We start from the raw sequence: 22770 nt of genomic DNA, 5'->3' as shown, positions 1-22770 counted from the left end.
AAAAAGATAGTGATAAAGAGATTTACATTACATTAAAAAATAGCGTCAATGCAAACTTTCTCATGGAAATGGAAACAAACATTCAGAATGCAATTATACAAAATTAGCAGTATGTTTTTGTGGGATCAGGATTTGTACTCCCATATTCTAAGAATCACATTAACGATGACTGATAATAAGGATAAAATTAGTTTTAGAGGATTTGGATGGTGTTAGAATTCATACAAAGACTCAAATAAAGAACTCCAATAAACTACAACTTATTTAATTTTCTCTTTCTTTTCCCACACAAAGTACTTTTAAAATATTCAGTTGGTTGTGCCTAAAATCTTTGGAACTATGCCCTCCTGCTCCAAGAATTACTTAAATCTGTATTTTCTGCTCTCCGCTTCCTTCTATGCTCCAGAATAATTATTTCCCACTTCTTATTTAGACAGTTCTGTGGACATACCATAGATAACTCAAACTCAACAAATCTAACATCAAATTAATTAAATCCAAGACTGATAGCTCTCTGATACTGACCTAGGCTGATCACTGTTCACCACGCAACAATCATAAGGCAGAAAAGCAACATAATCTTGAAATTTTATTAACTCTAAAGTGAAATAATTCTTTTTTTTTTTTTAAGTGCATTTTTTAGTAATCTCTACAGACAACTTGGGGCAATCAAACTCACGACCCTGAGATCAAGAGTTACCTGAGTTTCTGACTAAGCCAACCAGGTGTCCTCCCTACGTGAAATAATTTTAAATAGTCTCCAAAAAATGCAGTATCATCTCGTTCTATAGCACAAAAACATCAGCAGAAATCAGACCAAAAAAGAAATAGGTCACAGTACTTGCTAATAATTTATAGTATCAGATTATATTTTGCTAATTAGACAAAATTTCAGTAATATTAGATTATCTCTAATTTTTAAAAATAATTTTCTATGCCTAGAAAATTTTAATGTAACACAAGCTAAATAATCAAAAATTTAAATCATAATTTTTAAAACAATTTCAAAGTATAGACCCATTTAATACCATTATAAATACATCCATATATTTCTAACTATGTAGCTTAAGAGTTGTTAAATTTCCTATTCTTTAAGTTAGCTGTTAAATATTTCCATTTCATATGATGGGAAATAACTTTTAAAAAGCACTGAATACTTATGGATATATAATGATACAATGATTGGCAATGGAATACTATTCAGAATGTATATCTAAGACATCACTCTATAGAAAAAAAAATCACTTTAAAAGCAGATCTTAACTACTATGGACCTCAATATTTTATATTAAAATCTAGTAACTGATTTTTCAAGAAAACGGTTTCTTGACCTTCCCAACAGATTAAGTTCCTAAAGAGCAGAGACCATGTCTTCATTCTCCACATCTTACTATGTATACATGCTTTGTATTAAGAATTCAAAAAATATTCACTGACTCTAAATAAAAGTTATGTGAAAGCCACATAAGTCTCAATGTAAGTCAGAAACCCAGGAGTCCATCTGGTTTCCTCTCCATTCCGCTAATGGGTTAGAAATATCAAAGAAAGTTCCTTTAGACTGGTTGCTGCAACTTTTAGTTTATTCTCGGTTTGTTTTATCTGTACATGTTTTTGTCCTTTCCCTGACATAATTCTAGGATTACTATGGTTTCTTACTCTCAAAAGAGTCTCTTGATTTTGTCCGAAAAGGACAACTGTCAATGAATAACAACAAATATATATATGTACTGATATAATTGTTAAATCATCACAGTTTTATCTCATTAAATCCTAAGCCCAAATGTAACATCACCATTAAAAGCTGCCAAAGAAACCCCACAAAGATGTAGCATGTGGATTACATATGAAGTTAAGACATAAGAGCCCAAAAATGAAGTATCAAATAGAACTAAATCCACATAACATCCTAAAAACGTTCAATCTTAATGCACTTATTTAACAAAACTGCCCAAAATTTTATTGTTCCTTCCACAAATTGAGATTTCATTATTTTCAATCTCAAACTGTAAAAAGATATTACCAGAAATATAATATTCTTATTCATCCAGATTTAGATTTTATAAAATTTATAACTTTATAAATTTTATAAAATTTATTTTTATAAATCTTATAAATTTTATAAAATTCATTTTTATAAAAACTATTGAGATGTGCTTAACAAAAATAAAACCTGTATATGAAGTTGAAAAAAAAATTTGGAATAGGAGGAGGGTAGAGTAACTGAACACTTTGTATACTGTGAAAAAACATGTGACTTTTTTTGAAATTCTCAAAGACCAAAACAAAGAGACTTTCTTCTCACTTTCAGCCAAGCCTATTCCCACCAATTAAAGTAAAAAGATAACTATTATAACACACTGATTATTTTCAGTTCCAATTAATGCTGCATATAATTAAGTAACTGCCAGAAAGGACAATCAGGGTTCAGTGCTTTTAAAAATACTTCATATTGAATAAATAAAACAATGGAAGCCTATCAGTGAATAGAATACTGTAAAAGAAAAAAAAATTATAAATAATATACTTTAAACATGACTCCTCAATTCTTTTTATGTACTATCTAATATCCAAGTTCCTAAGTCATGAATAATTCACATTTAAGTTTATAAATAACTACAAACATTTCATACTATGGAAAGTTACACTAAATGAAAATTGTATCAAATGCATCACTTCATATTTGTAGAGTTTATAGCAAAAATAGTAATTTGTATTGCTTACTCATCTGTCTATCTCCATAGCTGATGGCTTCCGCCAGAGGGCTCCATCCCTGAGCATTTTTCACCTTTACTGGAGCATTGTGAGCCAAAAGTAAATGGGCACATTCTGAAACATGAAGTGGTAATAATATCAAACATCGTGTAATTTTTAGAATCCCTAAATATGAAAATTATTTAGAAATTTAAGAAACCAATGTAATACAAATAGATAGGTTGTATAAACATGGTACTATAAAGAAAAATAATTTTTAAAAGTCCTATATATCTAAACAAGGCTATTTCAGATCCTCAGATTCAAGAAGTATCCATTCCATTACTTAAAAATAGATTGTATCTCTCCAAAAAAGTATTATTTTGAGAATATTTCCATAGTCTAAAAGATAACCCAGGATCCCCAAGAGTAATTTACATCAAAATTCTACTAATAAAACTCAAAAGAGGATTTGTATATATGTAATGTTAAGTGGAAAGTTCCTAATTTATTTCAGAAAAAAAAAAAAGAAGTGGGGCGCCTGGGTGGCTCAGTAGTTAAGCATCTGCCTTTGGCTCAGGTCATGATCCCAGGGTCCTGGGATGGAGCCCCACATCCGGCTCCCTGCTCAGCAGAAAGCCTGCTTCTCTCTCTCCTACTCCCTCTGCTTGCATTCCCTCTCTCGCTGTGTCTCTGTCAAATAAATAAATAAAATCTTTAAAAAGAAGATATTGAAAAGAAAAAAAAGTGCTTTCAAAAAGGACCAGTAATGCTTCCATAAACCCTTATTTTTCAAATGTTACAATTCTTTTACTTCAGGAAAACACCCAAAAGAGGAAAAAAATCTCTGTGCTCTGTGCTGGTGTTGTCTGTTTAAGATTCCCTCTACCTCTGCCCCTCCCCCTACCTTTATTCCCTCTCCCTGCTCCCAAAAAAGAGGGAGAGAATATATGTACAAAAATATATATTGGGGGCGCCTGGGTGGCTCAATGGGTTAAGCCTCTGCCTTCAGCTCAGGTCATGATCTCAGGGTCCTGGGATCGAGCCCCGCATCAGGCACTCTGCTCAGCGGGGAGCCTGCTTCCCCCTCTCTCTCTGCCTATCTTCTGCCTACTTGTGATCTCTCTGTCAAATAAATAAATAAAATCTTAAAAAAAAAAAAAAAATATATATATATATAGTAGCAGTTTATAATGGCAAATATATGGGAAACTAAATGAATATCCACCATCGGGGAATGACTGACTAACAGGATGCATCTATACCACTGGAGTAATATACAGCCATTTTCTAAGAATAGTGTCATATTGGGGCGCCTGGGTAGCTCAGTGGGTTAAAGCCCCTGCCTTTGGCTCAGGTCATGATCCTAGGGTCCTGGGATTGAGCCCCACATCGGCTCTCTGCTCAGCAGGGAGCCTGCTTCCACCTCTCTCTCTGCCTGCCTCTCTGCCTACTTATGATCTCTCTCTCTCTCTCTCTCTCTCTGTCAAATAAATAAATAAATAAAAATCTTAAAAAAAAAAAAAAAGAATAGTGTCATATCTAAAGGACAAAGGAACAAGGCCAAATGGCCAGCTACTGGCCAAACTTGGGAAACTGAGCATCAAAAAGAGTAATGATTAGTTATTACACATTAAACTAAAGACAATCAATTACAGAAAAATGCCAGCTAATAAATGTAGAAGAAATGGCAGAATTTGAAAATTAGTATATTACATCACCAAAGTAATAACTGACTTTGGCAAATGTCCTCAATGAATGCTAAAGCTATTATGTAAAATGCTATGGTGCTGGAAAAGAGGATATTCACATGATATCAAAGTATTATCCCAAGATCACTTACTAATTACAAAGAGAAAAATGTTCCTTTCCAGTGAAGACACCGAAAGATCATCAGCTTAAATAAGTGACCAAATGTAACGGCATTAATAGTGGCATAACTTGACATTATGTGTTTCTAATGTGATGTAATATCAAGTTCCTAACATCACCTACGCAGTATTCTTTCCAGAAATATTTAACTTGAATCAAATCAAGCCTTACTACCTAATTTTCAATTTGCATTAAAGATACAAGATAAGGAACAAGTTAAATTACATTATGAAAAAATAATCAGGCAAATCTGAGATGGGAAATATTCTATAAATTCTATTCAAAAAGTGAAGTACAGGGGTGCCTGGGTAGCTCAGTGGATTAAGCCGCTGCCTTCAGCTTAGGTCATGATCTCAGGGTCCTGGGATCGAGCCCCACGTCCGGCTCTCTGCTCCGCAGGGAGCCTGCTTCCTCCTCTCTCTCTGCCTGCCTCTCTGCTACTTGTGATCTCTCTCTCTGTCAAATAAATAAAATAAAAATCTTAAAAAAAAAAAAAGAATGTCTTAAAAAAAAAGTGAAGTACAAAGGAAGAAGAAAAAGCAGGCAAACTTTTCTAGATTAAAATAAAATGACATAACAACCAAATGCAAATGAGTATATTGATTCAATATAAAGCACATATAAAAGAAATTTTTGGAACAACTGGAAAAATTAAAATATGGATTAGATATTAGAGATTATAACAATATTGTTAATTTCTTAAGTGTGATAATGATAGGGGCGCCTGGGTAGCTCAGCTGGCTAAGCATCTGCCTTTTCAGTTCAGGTCAGGATCCAGGGTCCTGGATTGAGCCCATCCATGTTAGGCTCTCTGCTTAGCACAGGGCCTGTTTCTCCCTCTCCCTCTACCTGCCTCTCCCCCTGCTTGTGCTCTCTCTGTCAAATAAATAAGTAAAATCTTTTTTTTTTTAAAAGTGTGATAATGATACTGTGGTTATGAAAGAGAATGTCCTTATTCTTAGAGATGCATGCTAAGGTATTTGGTGGTAAAATGTCATGATGTCTATATCTAACTTTCAAATGATATAGTGAAAATAATATATATAACACTAAGAGATAAACAAAGCAAATATGATAAAATGTTAACAACTACTGAACCTAGGTAGAGTATTAGAATGTTCATTGTGATCATGAAATCATTCTGAATACCCAAGAACTCGACCTGAGGACTGATAGAACAAACTGCACAACTAAATGGAGAGAAAAGGCCACAACAAGGAAGGTGGGAAGTGCAGAGAAATGGTTTGGGAGAGAAAAGGATTGTGGGTGCTGGGGAGGGGAAATGGCCCTGGTTATGGAGAAATGTGAGAGAGTGGAGCACACAGGGATAAGCATAAGAAGAACACTTCCCCAAAGCCATTGGCTGGGAAAATGAGAAGGGCTGATTCTCATGAGGTTTTACGACCAGCAGGGTTCAAAGACTGGAGTTTTAGAGGTCCCGGCCTTGGCTGGCATAGAGACCTGAGGGTACTGCCCTACTGCTATAGAGAAGGCAGGCATGCCACCCCTGGGAAGAGAGCACAATCTGAGGATCACCTAGGATACATGGAGGGAGACTGTTTACTCTTCCTGAAGTGCATCTGTGACAGCAGTGCCTCTCTGTGGACAAAAGAGCCCGTGGGCCCTTTTTCATTTCCCTGCCCCTCAGCCTAAGTGCAGAGGCTAACCAGACACTGGAAACTGGCTGTTTTAGCATGCTTTGCTCCAAATACCACACCTCTAACACTGGCACCACCGCCCTTCTGGGTCAAACCTGTGTCGGGCCCAGGGCAGCAACAAGGTCCCTAAAGTCTGAAGTTTTAAAAGTAAGCAGACCTGGGAGCACCTGGATGGCTCAGCTGGTTAAGCAGCCAACTCCTGGCTTCAACTCAGTTTATGATCTCCGGATCCTGGGATTGAGCCTGCATCAGGTTTGCACTCAGTGAGAGTTTGGCTTGAGATTCTCTACCTCTCCCTCCCCTTCTGCCCCTCTCCCCACTTATGTCAGCATGCTCTCTTAAAATCTTAAAAGTAAGCAGGCTTGGCTGTGATAGAGCCCAAACTGAATAGTGCTGCTCCAGGCAGGCAAGCAAACTGTACACAGGTAGTGTGAAAACAGGGATCGCAAAAATGGCTAGGAAACTTGAGGAGAAATTATTTACTTTTCTGGGAAGGCTACTGAGAGCAGCAGGCATGGACTCCCCTCTCCCCGCACAAAGGAGTTGGCTGGAGTCATTTCCCTCCCGGGCCCCTCAGCAGAAACCAACTTTAGAAAACAGCACAGCGCCAACACTGGCTGCCTAACGGGTTTACACCAGCTCCTGCCTGATCTGCTCTGCTGGTGCTGCTTTTTTCAGGCAAGTGTGCCGAATGACCAGAGAGCAAGCCCCTCCTCCAGGAAGACCAGCACAAACCCCCAACACACACCACGTCTAATGACCACAGAGTTCTGCAAAGCTTCAAATCTAGTGGAAATAGCATCAGGTCTTATTTAACAAGTAGACCAGAGCACACCTAGTTAAAACTCATCACACTCTGGCCAAAGTCTAGACACTGTCCACTGCAGGCAAGGAGACCCTCTGTAGAGGACTGACATGAGGGGAAGGGCAGAGAAAACACAGCAGCAGAGTACAGGCAGCACACACCAGAGGCACTTCCTCAAGTGCCAGGCCCTGGACACTATATGACCTCTTCTTCATAAAGCCATTACTCACAGGAGCGGGAAACATAACAGGATTTTCTAACACAGAGAAGACAGAGAACTATACAAAATGCCAAGACGGAGGAATTCGTCCCAAAAGAAAAAACAAGAAAAGGTCACAGCCATTCAGAATAGGAGAAATGAAGAGTTCCCCAGATGAATAAAAGCTAAAGGAAATTGTGAAAAGATAAAGGACTTTTTTGCCCTGCAAAAAAATACTAAAGGGGACTCTTTGAATGGTAAGGAAAGATCAAAATGACAAAGACTAGAAAGAAACAGAGAAAATCTCCAGGAACAATGACAAAAGAAGTAATAAAATGGCACTAATATGTACCAATAATTATTCCGAATGTAACTGGACTAAATGCTCTAATCAAAAGACACAGAGAATCAGAATGGATTAAAAAAAAAAAACAAGATCTATCTCTGTGCTGCCTACAAGAGACTCAAAGACACCTACAAAGACACCTGCAGATTGAAAATGAGATAGAGAAATATTTATCATGCAAATGAACATCTAAAGAAAGCCAGAGTGGCAATACTTATATTAGACAAACTAGATTTTAAACCAAAGAAAACTGTAACAAGAGATTAAGAAGGGCACTATTATTAATAAAGGGGACTATCCAACAAGAAGACCTAACAATGGTAAATATTTATACCCCTAATATAGGAGCACCCAAATATATAAATAAGAAACATAAAAGAACACATTGATAATATAATAATAATGGAGGACTTTAAGACCCCACTTACATCAATGGGCAGATCACTTAAGCAGAAAATCAACAAGGAAACATTCTCTTTGAATGATACACTGGACCAGAGAGACTTAACAGATATATTCAGAACATTTAATTCTAAAGTAGCAAAACCTTATGTTCTTTTCAAGTGTAGATGGGACATTCTCCAGAATAGATCACATACTAGGTCACAAATCAGGCTTCAAGAAATAAGAAAAGAGGGAGAAGTCAAGATGGCAGAGAAGTAGCAGGCTGAGAAGACATCAGATAGCAGGAGATGAGCTAGATAGTTATCAAACCATTCAGAACACCTACAAATCCAACAGGAGATCAAAGAGAAGAAGAGCAACAATTCTAGAAACAGAAAATCAACCACTTTCTGAAAGGGAGGGCCAGCGGAAAAGTGAATCCAAAGCAACGGGAAGATAGACTGCGGTGGGGAGAAGCCGGGTCCCAGCAAGCGGCGGAGCTAAGGAGCACTAAATCAGGACTTTTAAAAGTCTGCTCCACTGAGGGACATCACTCGAGAGGCTAAACCAGGGTGAAGCCCACACAGGGACAGTGTGGCCTCAGGTCCGAGGGGTCACAAGAAGGATCGGTGTTATCTGAGTGTCACAGAGCTCACAGGTATTAGAGCAGGGAAGCCAGCTACAGAGACAGAGCCGAGGAGTAAGCTCTCAACTCGGGGTTACCTTGAACCATAATTCGTGGCACAGGCCACTGCTCTGTGAGTGGGGTCCCTACAAGATCTGGGGAGACCCCACTGGAAGAGCTCAGGGACCTGCGGGGTTCGGAGACTCCAGGCAGAGCAGTGTGCCAGAGACAGAAACACTTGCTCAGAGGCTGGGTGAGCTCAGAGCGCAGCCAGAGGCCAAGGAGACGGGAGTGATTGAGCGCTTTTCTCTGAGGACGCACTGAGGAGTGGGGCACCGAGCTCTCGGCTCCTCCGGCCGCAGACTGGGAGGTTGCCATCTTCATTCCTTCCTCCGGAACTGTACAGAAAGCATTCAGGGAACAAAAGCTCCTGAAAGTGAACCGGAGTGGATTACTTAGCCTGGACCCTGTTAAGGGCGGTGCAATTCTGCCTCCGGCAAAGACACTTGAGAATCACTACAACAGGCCCTTCTCCTAGGAGATCAACAAGAAATCCAGCCAACACCAAGATCACTTACCAAGGAGAACAGCAGAAGTCCAGAGGAGGAGAAATCAAAGCATGGAATTCATGGCTTTTTCCTCATGATTCTTTAGTCTTGCAAAGTTAATTATTTTTTTTTTATTTTTTGCTTTTGCTAATTTTTTTTAACTTTTACCCTTTCCTCTTTTAATGTTTTTAACTAGTTTATCTTAACAATACCTTTCATAAAAGAAATAATTATCTTTTTTGAACCTTCATTATTATAGTCATATTTTATGCTTCATTGTATCTAACTTTATTTCTTGGATACACATAAGGTTTTTTCTTCTAAAAAATTTGGGGTACAACTTCTTCTAATAGCTCACAATACACCCTAAATCTAGCACTGGACTTGTTCTAGTCTCCAGCCCAAGCAAATTCTCTCCACTTTCTTTTTCTTTATTCTCCCAACCAACTTATCAACTCCTTTTTTAGAAATTAAAAAAAATTTTTTTTTCATCTTTAGTCATATTCCATCCCTTCATTGTGTTTACCCTTATATATGTTTTTCATTCTTTAAAATTTTGGGAGGTAGTTTATTCTAAGAGACCAAAATACTCCCAAAATTAAGGGGGGGAAGGTAACCCTGTTCTAGTCACCAGTCTAATATATATATATTTTTTCTTTTTTATATTTTTTATTTGTTTTCATTTTTTAATTTTTTTTCCCTGAACTTCTTTTTACCCTGTTTCTCCCCCTCCCAACAATTTGGGGTCTCTTCTGATTTGGTTAAAGCACACTTTCCTGGGGTCTTTGCCACCCTTTTAGTATTTTATTTGCTCCTTCATATATTCTTATCTGGACAAAATGACAAGGCTGAAAAATTCATCACAAAAAAGAGAACAAGAGGCAGTACCGAAGGCTAGGGACCTAATCAATATGGACATTGGTAATATGTCAGATCTAGAGTTCAGAATGACAATTCTCAAAGTTCCAGCCAGGCTGGAAAAAGGCATGGAAGATATCAGAGAAACCCTGTCTGGAGAAATAAAAGCCTTTTCTGGAGAAATAAAAGAACTAAAATCTAACCAAGATGAAATTAAAAAAAACTATTAATGAGGTGTAATCAAAAATGGGGGCTCTTACTGCTAGGATAAATGAGGCAGAAGAAAGAATTAATGATATAGAAGACCAAATGACAGAGAATAAAGAAGCTGAGCAAAAGAGAAACAAACAATTACTGGACCACGAAGGGAGAATTCGAGAATTAAGTGATACCATAAGACAGAACAACATTAGAATAATTGGGATTCCAGAAGAAGAAGAAAGAGAGGGGGGAGCAGAAGGTATATTGGAGAGAATTATTGTAGAGAATTTCCCCAATATAGCAAAGGGAACAAGCATCAAAACCCAGGAGGTGCAGAGAACCCCACTCAAAATCAATAAGAATAGGCCCATACCCAGTCATCTAATGGTAAAATTTACAAGTCTTAGCAACAAAGAGAAAATCCTGAAAGCAGCCGGAGACAAGTCTGTAACATACAATGGTAAGAATATTAGATTGGCAGAGGACATATCCACAGAGACCTGGCAGGTCAGAAAGAACTGGCATGATATATTCAAAGCACTAAACAAGAAAAACATGCAGCCAAGAATACTATATCCAGCTAGGCTATCATTGAAAATAGAAGGAGAGATTAAAAAGCTTGCAAGACAAACAAAAACTAAACGAATTTGCAAACACCAAACCAGCTCTACAAGAAATATTGAAAGGGGTCCTCTAAGCAAAGAGAGAGCCTAAAAGTAGATCAGAAAGGAACAGAGAAAATATTCAGTAACAGTCACCTTACAGGCAATACAATGTCACTAAATTCATATCTCTCAATAGTTACCCTGAATGTAAATGGGCTAAATGCCCCATTCAAAAGACACAGGGTATCAGAATAGATTTAAAAACAAAACAAAACATCAATATGCTGCCTATAAGAAACTCATTTTAGACCCAAAGACACCTCCAGATTTAAAGTGAGGGGGTGAAAAACAATTTACCATGCTAATGGATTCAAAAGAAAGCTGGGGTGGTAATCCTTATATCAGATCAATTAGATTTTAAGCCAAAGACTATAATAAGAGATGAGGAAGGATACTGTATCATACTCAAAGGGTCTATCCAACGAGAAGATCTAACAATTAAATATCTATGTCCCAAACATGGGAGCAGTCAACTACATAAACCAATTAATAACAAAATCAAAGAAACACATCGACAATAATACAGTAATAGAAGGGGACTTTAACACTCCCCTCACTGAAATGGACAGATCATCCAAGCAAAAGATCAACAAGGAAATAAAGTCTTTAAATGACACACTGGACCAGAAGAACATCACAGATATATTCAGAACATTCCATCCCAAAGCAACAGAATACACATTCTTCTCTAGTGTACATGGAACATTCTCCAGAATAGATCACATCCTGGGTCACAAATCAGGTCTCCACTGGTACCAAAAGATTGGGATCATTCCCTGCATACTTTCAGACCACAATGCTTTGAAACTAGAACTCAATCACAAGAGGAAATTTGGAAAGAGCCCAAATACATGGAGACTAAACAGCATCCTTCTAAAGAATGAAAGGGTCAACCAGGAAATTAAAGAAAAATTGAAAAAATTCATGGAAACAAACGAAAATGAAAACACAACTTTTAAAATCTGTGGAACACAGTAAAGGCGGTCTTGAGAGGAAAGTATATAGCAATACAAGCCTTTCTCAAGAAACAAGAAGGCCTCAAGTACACAACCTAACCCTACACCTAAAGAAGCTGGAAAAGAACACCAAAGAAAGCCTAAAGCCAGCAGAAGAAGAGAAATAATAAAGATCAGAACAGAAATCAATGAAATAGAAACCAAAAAAAAAACAACAGAACAAATCAATGAAACTAGGAGCTGGTTCTTTGAATGAATTAATAAGATTGATAAACCCCTGGCCAGACTTATCAAAAAGAAAAGAGAAAGGACCCAAATAAATAAAATCATGAATGAAAGAGGAGAGATCACAACCAACACCAAAGAAATACAAACAATTATAAGAATATATTATGAGCAACTCTACGCCAACATATTTGACAATCTGGAAGAAATGGATGCATTCCTAGGGACATATAAACTATCACAACTGAACCAGGAAGAAATAGAAAACCTGAACAGAACCACAACCAGTAAGTAGACTGAAGCAGTCATCAAAAATCTCAAAACAAAACAAAAGCCCAGGGCCAGAGGGCTTCCCAGGGGAATTCTACCAAACATTTAAAGAATTAATTTCCTTGAAATCATGGTCTTAAAGAGGTATCTACTCTCGGGTGCCTGGGTGGCTCAGATGATTTAGCTTCTGCCTTTGGCTCAGGTCATGATCTAGGGTCCTAGAGATTGAATCCCGCATGGGGCTCCTTGCTCAGCAGGGAGTCTGCTTCCCCCTCTCTGGCACCCTCTACTTGCGCTTTCTCTCTCTGTGTCAAACAAATTTTTAAAATCTTTAAGAGAGAAAAACCAAAGCGGTGTCTACTCTCACATTCACCACAGCATTATTCTAATAGCCAAGATGTGGAAATGACCTAAATATACCTTGACAGAAGAATGGATAAAGATGTACACATATTTACAACGGAATATTACTCAGGCGCAAGAAAGAAGGGAATCCTGTCATTTGTGACACGCTGGGTAAGCCTAGAGGACATTGTGGCAAGTGAAACAAACCAGACACAGAAAGACAAATACAGCTGACCCTTCAACAACACAGGGTTTGGGGCGCTGGCCCCCATATAGTTGAAAATCTGCATATAATTTTGACTCCCCAAATCTAACTACCAATAGCCTACTGTTGACCAAAATCCTTACAAATAATATAAAAAATTGATGATTACATATTCTGTATGCTGTATGTATTATATGCTTTATTCTTAAAGTAAGCCAGAGAAAATAAAATGTTATTAAGAAAATCACAAAAAAAAAAAAAAAAAAAAGAATTAATTTCCTATTCTCCTGAAACTGTTCCAAAAAATAGAAATGGGAGAAAAACTTCCAAACTCATTTTATGAGGCCAGTATCACCTTGATCCCAAAACCAGACAAGGATCCCATCAGAAAAGAGAATTACAGACCAATATCCTTGATGAACACAGATGCAAAAATTCTCACCAAAATACCAGCCAATAGGATCCAATAGTAAATTAAAAGGATTATTCACCACGACCAAGTGGGATTTATTCCAGGGCTGCAAGGTTGGTTCAATTCAACATCCACAAATCAATCAATGTGATACAACACATTAATAAAAGAAAGAACAAGAACCATATGATACTCTCAATAGATGCTGAAAAAGCATTTGACAAAGTACAGCCTCCCTTCCTGATCAAAACTCTTCAAAGTGTAGGGATAGAGGGCACATACCTCAATATCATCAAAGCCATCTATGAAAAACCCACTGCAAATATCGTTCTCAATGGAGAAAAACTGAAAGCATTTCCGCTGAGGTCAGGAACACGGCAGGGATGTCCATTATCACTACTGTTATTCAACACAGTACTAGAAGTCTGATCCTCAGCAATCAGACAACAAAAAGAAATTAAAGGCATCCAAATCAGCAAAGAAGAAGCCAAACTATCACTCTTTCCAGAAGATATGATACTATATGTGGAAAACCCAAAAGACTCCACTCCAAATCTGCTAGAACTTGTACAGGAATTCAGTAAAGTGTCAGGATATAAAATCAATGCACAGAAATCAGTTGCATTTCTGTACACCAACAACAAGACAGAAGAAAGAGAAATTAAGGAGTCAATCCCATTTACAATTGCACCCAAAACCATAAGATACCTAGGAATAAACCTAACCAAAGAGGCTAAGAATCTATACACAGAAAACTATGAAGTACTCATGAAAGAAACTGAGGAAGACACAAAGAAATGGAAAAATGTTCCATGCTCATAGATTGAAAGAATAAATACTGTGAAAATGTCTATGCTACCTAAACCAATCTACACATTCAATGCAATCCCTATCAAAATACCATCCATTTTTTTCAAAGAAATGGAACAAATAATTCCTAAAATTTATATGGAACCAGAAAAGACCTCAAATAGCCAAAGGAATATTGAACAAGAAAGCCAAAGTTGGTGGCATCACAATTCTGACTTCAAGCTCTATTACAAAGCTGTCATCATCAAGACAGTATGGTACTGGCACAAAAACAGACACATAGATCAATGGAACAGAATAGAGAGCCCAGAAATAGACCCTCAACTCTATGGTCAACTAATCTTTGACAAAGCAGGAAAGAATGTCCAATGGAAAAAAGACAGCCTCTTTAACAAATGATGTTGGGAAAATTGGACAGCCACATGCAGAAAAATGAAATTGGAACATTTCCTTACACCACACATGAAAATAGACTCAAAATGGATGAAGGACCTCAATGTGAGAAAGGAATCCATGAAAACCCTTGAGGAGAACACAGGCAGCAACCTCTTCGACCTCAGCCACAGCAACTTCTTCCTAGGAACATTGCCAAAGGCAAGGGAAACAAGGGCAGAAATTAACTATTGGGACTTCATCAAGATCAAAAGCTTTTGCACAGCAAAGGAAACAGTTAACAAAACCAAAAGACAACTGACAGAATGGGAGAAGATGTTTGCAAATGACATATCAGATAAAGGGCTAGTACCAAAATCTATAAAGAGTTTAGCAAACTCAACACCCAAAGAGCAAATAATCCAATCAAAAAATGGGCAGAAGACATGAACAGAGAGTTCTGCAAAGAAGATATCCAGATGGCCAACAGATACATGAAAAAGTGCTCCACATCACTCGGCATCAGGGAAATACAAATCAAAACCACAATGAGATACCACCTCAGGCCAGTCAGAATGGCTAAAATTAACAAGTCAGGAAATGACAGATGCTGGCAAGGATGCGGAGAAAGGGAAACCCTCCTACACTGTTGGTGGGAATGCAAGCTGGTGCAGCCACTCTAGAAAATAACATGGAGGTTCCTCAAAAAGTTGAAAATAGAGCTACTCTACGACCCAGCAATTGCACTACTGGATATTTACCCTAAAGATACAAACATAGTGATCCGAAGGGGCACATACACCCGAGTGTTTATAGCAGCAATGTCCACAATAGCCAAACTATGGAAAGAACCTAGATGTCCATCAACAGATGAATGGATTAAGAAGATGTGGTGTCTATATACAATGGAATACTATGCAGCCATCAAAAAATGAAATCTTGCAATTTGCAACAACATGGATGGAACTAGAGGGTATTATGCTTAGCGAAATAAGTCACCTGGAGAAAGACAACTATCATATGATCTCCCTGATATGAGGAAGTGGAGATGCAACGTGGGGGGCTGGGGGGTAGGAAAAGAATAAATGAAACAAGATGGGATCGGGAGGGAAACAAACCAGAAGCAACTCTATGTCACAAAACAAACTGAGGGTGGCCGGGGGGAGGGGTGTAGGGAGAGGGTGGTGGGGTTATGGACATTGGGGAGGATATGTGCTATGGTGAGTGCTGTGAAGTGTGTAAACATGGCAATTCACAGACCTGCACCCCTGGGGCTAATAATACATTATATGTTTATGAAAAAATTTTAAAAATTATTAAAATAAAGAAATAAGAAAAGATTGAGATCATACCGTGCATCTTTTCTGGCCAAAACACTATCAAACTTCAAGTCAACCACAAGTAAAAATTTTCAGAGTCCACAAATACATGGAAAGTGCTACTACAGACTGAATGGGTCAACCAGAAAATTAAAGGAGAAATTAAAAAAAAAAAAAATACAAGGGAACAAATAAAAATGAAAGCACAATTGTCCAAAACATTTGGGTAAAAGCAAAAGCTGTCATAAGAGGGAAGTATATAGCAATATAAGCCTAACTCAAGAAGCAAGAAAAATATCAAATAAACAACCTAACTTTATACCTCAAGAAGCTAGAACAAGAACAACAAACAAAGCAAAGCCTATAGCCAACAGAGGAAGGGAAATAACAAAGATTTGAGTGGAAAAATGATACAGATACTAAAAAAATAAAAATAAAAATAAAAATAAAGGAGACCAGATCAATGAAACCAGGAGCTGGTTCTCTGAAAAAATTAATAAAATTGATAAACACCTAGTCAGACATATTAAAAAGAAAAGAGAAAGGACCCAAATAAATAAACTTATAAGCAATAAGAAATAAGAAAATAAGAAGTGAGAAGTAACAACCAATGCCACAGAAATACAAGCAATTATAACAGAATATTATGAAAAATTATATGCCAAAAAATTCAATCTAGAAGAAATAAATTCATAGAAATATATAAACTACTAAAACTAAAGCAATAAGAAACAGAAAATTTTAATGGACCATTAACCAGCGATGAAATTGAATCAGTAATCAAGTCTCCCAACAAAGTCCAGGACCAAATGGCTTCCCAGGGGAGTTCTACTGAACATTCAAAGAAGAGTTAATACCTATTCTTCTCAAATTATTCCAAAAAATAGAAATAGAAGGAAAACTTTCAAATTTATTGTATGAGTCCAGCATTATCCCAATTCTGAAACCAGATAAAGACTTCATTTAAAAAAGAAAACTACAGGTCAATATCCCTGATGAACATGGATGCAAAAATTCTCAGTACAATACTAACAAACTGAATCCAAAAATACATTAAAAAAAATCATTCACCATGATCAAGTGGGATTTACTCCTGGGTTGCAACAATGATTCAATCAATGTGATACACCAGATTAATAAATAAAGAATAAGAGCCATATGATCCTCTCAATAGATGCAGAAAAATCATTCGATAAAGTATAACATCCATTCATAATAAAAACCCTCAAAAAAGTGGGTTTAGAGATAACAAATCCATAATAATAAAAACTATAAAGATTATATATGAAAAAACCATAGTTAATATTCTCAATGGGGAAAAACTGAAAGCTTTCCCTCTATCGTCAAGAACAAGACAGGGATGTCCAATTTCACCAGTTATTTCACATAGTACTGGAAGTCTTCACCTCAGCAATTAGACCACAAAAAGAAATAAAGGGCATCCAAAATCAGCAAGGAAGAAGTCAAACTTTCCATGTTCGCAGAAGACATGATACTCTACATAGAACACTCAAAAGACTCCACCCCAAAACTGCTAGAACTGATATAGGCGTTAAGTAAAGTCTCGGGATAAAACTCAATGTACAGAAAACTGCTGCATTTCTATACACCAATAATGAAGCAGCAGAAAGAGAAATCAAGGAACCAATCAATCCCATTTACAATTGCATCAAAAATCACAAGACAGCTAGGAATAAACCCAACCAAAGAGGTAAAAGACCTCTACTCTAAAACTATAATACACTGAGGAAAGAAATTGAAGATGACATAAAGAAACGGAAAGACATTCCATCTTTATGGATGGGAAGAACATATAATGTTAAAATGTCTATACCACCCAAAGCCATCTACACATTTAATGCAATGCCTATCAAAATACCAACAGCATTTTTCACAGGGCTAGAAAAAACGATCCTAGAATCCGTACAGAACCACGAAGGGCCCCAAATAGCCAAAACAACACTGAGAAAGAATAGCAAAGCTGAAGGCTTCACAATTCCAGACCTCAAGTTGTATTACCAAGCTGCAGTGATCAAAACAGTATGGTACTGGCACAAAAACAGACACATAGATCAATGGAACAGAATCCAAAACCCAGAAATGGACCCACAACTATATGGTCACTAATCTTCAACAAAGCAGGAAAGAATATCCAATGAAAAAAGACAGCCTCTTCGACAAACAGTGTTGGGAAAACTGGACAGCAATATGCAAAAGAATGAAATTGGACCACCCTCTTCCTCTAAATACAAAAAAAATTCAAAGTGGATGAAAGACCTAACTGTGAGACCTGAAACCAATAAAATCCTACATAGCTAATAACCTCTTTGACATCAGCTGGCAACTGCTTTCTAGATATGTCTCCTGAGGCAAGGAAAACAAAAGTAAAAATGAACTCCTGACTTCATCAAAATAAAAAGCTTCTGCACAGCAAAGGAAATCATCAACAGAACTAAAAAATAACCTATATGGACTGGGAGAATATATTTGCAAATGACGTTTCTGATAAAGGGCTGGTATCCAAAATATATAAAGAACATATAAAACTTGACACCCCACAAAACAAATAATACAGTTAAAAAGTGGGCAGAAGACATGAATGGACATTTTCTCAAAGAAGACATCCAGATGGCCAACAGACAGAGGAAAAAATGCTCAACATCACTCAACATCAGGGAGATACAACTCAAAACTATAATGAGATGTCAGCTCAGACCTGTCAGAGTGGCTAAAATTAACAACACAGGAGAAAAACAAGGACGTGGAGAAAAAGGAACACTCTTGCACTTTCAGTGAGAATGCAAACCAGTGCAGCCGCTCTGGAAACTCTATGGAGTTTCCTCAGACAGTTAAAAATAGAATTACCCGGGGCGCCTGGGTGGCTCAGTGGATTAAGCCACTGCCTTCGGCTCAGGTCATGATCTCAGGGTCCTGGGATAGAGCCCCGCATCGGGCTCTCTGCTCCGCGGGGAGCCTGCTTCCTCCTCTCTCTCTGCCTGCCTCTCTGCCTACTTGTGATCTCTCTCTCTGTCGAATAAATAAATAAAAAAAAATTTAAAAAAAAATAGAATTACCCTATGATCCAGTAATTGAACCACTAGGTATTTACCCAAAGGAAACAAAAATACTGATTTGAAGGAGTACATGCACCCTGATGTTTACAGCAGCATTACCAACAATAACCAAATTAAGGAAAGACCCCAAATGACCACTGGGTGATGAATGGATAAAGAAGAGGTGTGCTACACACCACAGACACACACACACACAGAGAGGAATATTACTCAGTCATCAGAAAGAATGAAATCTTGCCATTTTGCAATGATGTGGATGGAGCTAGAGCATATTATGCTCAGTGAAATAAGTCAGAGAAAGACAAGTACCGTATGACTTCACTCATGTGGAATTTAAGAAGGAAACAGATGAACTTGGGGGGCGGGGTGGGAGAGTGAGGCAAAGCAGGTAACAGACTCTCAACTACAAAGAACAAACTTATGGTTACTGGAAGGGAAGTGGGCAATGGGATGGTTTAAATGGTGGTAGGGATTAAGGAGGACACTTGTGATGAGTACTGGGTATTGTATGTAAGTGATCAATCACTAAATTCTACAACTAAAGCTAACATTACACTGTATGTTAACTAACTGGAATTTTAAAAAAAAGAAGAAAGAAGGAGGTTAACAAGGAAAGAGGATGACAGCCCAGCTAAAAGAATATTTTTAAATAAATAAAATGGATTCTTCAAGAAACCTAGGATCAGGGGCGCCTGGGTGGCTCAGTGGGTTAAGCCTCTGCCTTCGGCTCAGGTCATGATCTCAGGGTCCTGGGATGGGGCCCCACATCCATCTCTCTGCTCAGAAGAGAGCCTGCTTCCCCCTCTCTCTCTACTTGCCTCTCTATCTACTTGTGATCTCTCTATATATATCAAATAAATAAAATCTTTAAAAAAAAAGAAAAGAAATAAAGAAAGAAACCTAGGATCATGGGGTTTTACGTGAGTAGGTATAGATGTGTGTGCATATAACGAAGTTAGGGCAACATAAACATGGATAGGTATCTATAGACTTACAGAACTATTTCATGATAAACTTCTGCATGAAAAGAAAAATATCACAAAGTACTGTGTATGGTGATTCAATTTCAGTAAAAACAAACTAAGCCCCTGTGTTATATAAATAAGGAGAAAGGGGTACAAGGATACCACCAGGCTATTAATGTTAATTACATCAGGGAAAAAAGTAGAAGAGACGATACTTTTCTTTTTTTTTTCTTTTTTTTTTTTAACATTTTATTTATTTGACAGAGAGAAATCACAACTAGGCAGAGAGGCAGGCAGAGAGAGAGGAGGAAGCAGGCTCCCTGCGGAGCAGAGAGCCCGATGCGGGGCTCGATCCCAGGACCCCGGGACCATGACCTGAGCCGAAGGCAGCGGCTTAACCCACTGAGCCACCCAGGCGCCCCGAGACGATACTTTTCTATACCTTTGTGTTGTTTTATTTCTACTGTTTCTGTATGTATATATTAATAGCCTAAAATCATTTAAAATTTTTAATTTAAAATTATTTAAAAAGATGAACAACAATTTAAAGCAATATTCCAGTTATATAAACTAAGGTATAAGATTGGTATGATTTATATATATGCTAGATGTGTCAGCTATGTTTTCTAATATGCCATAAAGACTGCTGAATGGCTACGCATCACAATTCAACCAATGTAGAAACGAGTAACTTAAAAATGTCAGATAATCATAAATATTCCAGTCACCTATGACATATTCTGATACATTAAAAAAAAAAAAGGCAGGATCAATCAAATCCCTCGCCCAGTAATTTTAACGAGTAATAAAAAAACAAGATAGTTAACAACAAGGCACTAAGGCTTAAAAAAAAAAATGCATAAATGTGCCACAAAGAAGTTAGGACCTGAGGAGACTGAATAAAATGAAATTATGAAGAACAGAAATCACATACAAATAAGCAAGAGCTATAAAGATAATAAAATATAAAGAGAGAGAATAGGATAAATGGGACAGTGCAAAGAAAGAACATCCAGAGAAAGACTCTAATGAGAGTAAGAAATCATATTAACTCTAGAGTTATCTCAGGGAAAAAAAGTTAAAAACTGCAGATCCAGAAGAATGAATTAAAAGGCGCAGCAACTGTGCTCGCTTTGGCAGCACATATACTAAAAGGTGCAGCAACTGGTTTGATGAACCTTTCTTTGATGTCCAACCAAAAGGGTAAGAAATAAAGATTACTTTTCTATTTCATCTTCTAAAGGTTCCTGAAATCTACTTTAGGTATAATGCCCTTACACGTCAACTCAAATCCATAATTCAACACCCTCCCAGACTAGAAGGCCAACATGGTCAACAGACTCAGAAATTCAGGAAAAAAATCAGACTTTAATGTTGAAAAAATAAGGTAATACTGCAAAGTCCTAGGATATCCCTCTTTAAGTCAATCGACAAACACTATTTGTCCTTTTACTGTATTTACAAACAAGCATACAAATAGCAAGTTTTTCTTCAACAATAATATCAATAAAGGTATAGCATATTTATCTCTAAGGAAGAAGATAAAAGAGAATGGATTGCCATAGACTGAAGAGTGGCACAATGCAAAATTAATTTATAGAATTAATAAGGTAGATACATTATCTTTCACTACACATTTCAATATTGCTCCTGTGTAAGCAAATCTCAAAAATATTAAAGGCCATAAAGAAAAAAGCAAAAAAGTATATGCAACTAAAAAAAATGTAAACGGATCAGCATATTATCTGTAGTACCTACTCTAGATGAAAAGGACTCAGAAAAAGTGAATATTATTTTCAGATCCTGTATCATCTAACCAGTGTTCTGCAAAAATACATTCCACAGAATTCTAGTCTCTCAAGATACATTTGGGGAAAAAAAAATCAAATAACTTTGAGGAACAACAACTGTATATCCACCACCTTCCCCAACTTAGAAGGTCAAAATGCATATTAGCATATTAAAGTTCTAAGAAAGTCCACAATAAAAAAACTGTTTAATACGTATTAACCCACTATTTTCCAAATTGATTTGACCTGAAATTACTATTTTCCTCTAAACATTTATCAGTATGCCATAAAACTAATGTTCTATGAAATATGATTTAGACAGGCTAAAGTAAACCTATGATAAAACATAACAATGCCATTTCTTTTTTTTTTAAAGGTTTTATTTATTTATTTGACAGAGAGAGATCATAAGTAGGCAGAGAGGCAGGCAGAGAGAGAGGGGGAAGCAGGCTTCCTGCTAAGCAGAAAGCCCAATGCGGGGCTCGATCCCAGGACCCTGAAATCATGACCCAAGCCGAAGGTAGAGGCTTAACCCACTAAGCCACCCAGGTGCCCCAACAATGCCATTTCTGTTTTTCTTTCAATACTCTATTACAAAAAATTTCAAATATACAGAAAAATAGAAAGATGATCACAATGAACATTCAAATACTCCATACTGAGGTTCAACAGTTGTTAACATTTTATCACATTTGCTTTGTCTTCCTCTTAGCATTATATATAATAAATGTAATTTATACATATATAAAAAACAGCAGACACACCATAGGAGATAGACATATAGTAGGTAAGCAGGTAGGTAGAGAGAGATGTGGCAGGGGCGGGAAGCCTGATTCCTCATATAGTCCTGGTCATTTCTCTTCCTGAGATATACTCAGTCCTCATTTCTTGAGTTTCTGTAATATGTAGCCACTTAATAAATCTCTGTTTACTTAGAAGTTACTCAAGTAAGTGAGTCTTCCTTGCAAGAAGGTATAAAAAAAAAAAGCATAACTAAATTTTAAAAAGAACTAAAACAAACTGAGTCACCAATATATACAGAATTAAAATCAAAATGAAATCAGTCTGTAGATCACACGCTTAAGCATATAAACTTAAAAACCAAACTAACGAAAGAATTTTGTTTCTCAACAAAGCAAGTTCTGGTTACACTCCTGGGATCTGCACACATTCAG

At 37.1% G+C, this 22770-nt stretch overlaps 1 protein-coding gene across 2 annotated transcripts in view; it reads right to left on the bottom strand.

Moving 5' to 3' along the window:
- The window catches only part of ANKRD13C (ankyrin repeat domain 13C), a 105736-nt gene that overhangs the window by 58997 nt on the left and 23969 nt on the right, over positions 1 to 22770 (bottom strand). Inside the window, exon 3 of one of the 2 annotated variants that reach the window (XM_046027533.1) lies at positions 2722 to 2826. The exons of the other annotated variant lie outside the window; for it this stretch is intronic. Within the exon in view, the coding sequence (XP_045883489.1) occupies positions 2722 to 2826 (105 nt within the window). The remainder of the gene's footprint in view (positions 1 to 2721; positions 2827 to 22770) is intronic. 2 annotated transcript variants of the gene reach the window in all.

Source organism: Meles meles, chromosome 1, assembly GCF_922984935.1.
Source record: "Meles meles chromosome 1, mMelMel3.1 paternal haplotype, whole genome shotgun sequence".
Taxonomy (NCBI): domain Eukaryota; kingdom Metazoa; phylum Chordata; class Mammalia; order Carnivora; family Mustelidae; genus Meles; species Meles meles.
This window is presented reverse-complemented; position numbering and strand designations above follow the sequence as displayed.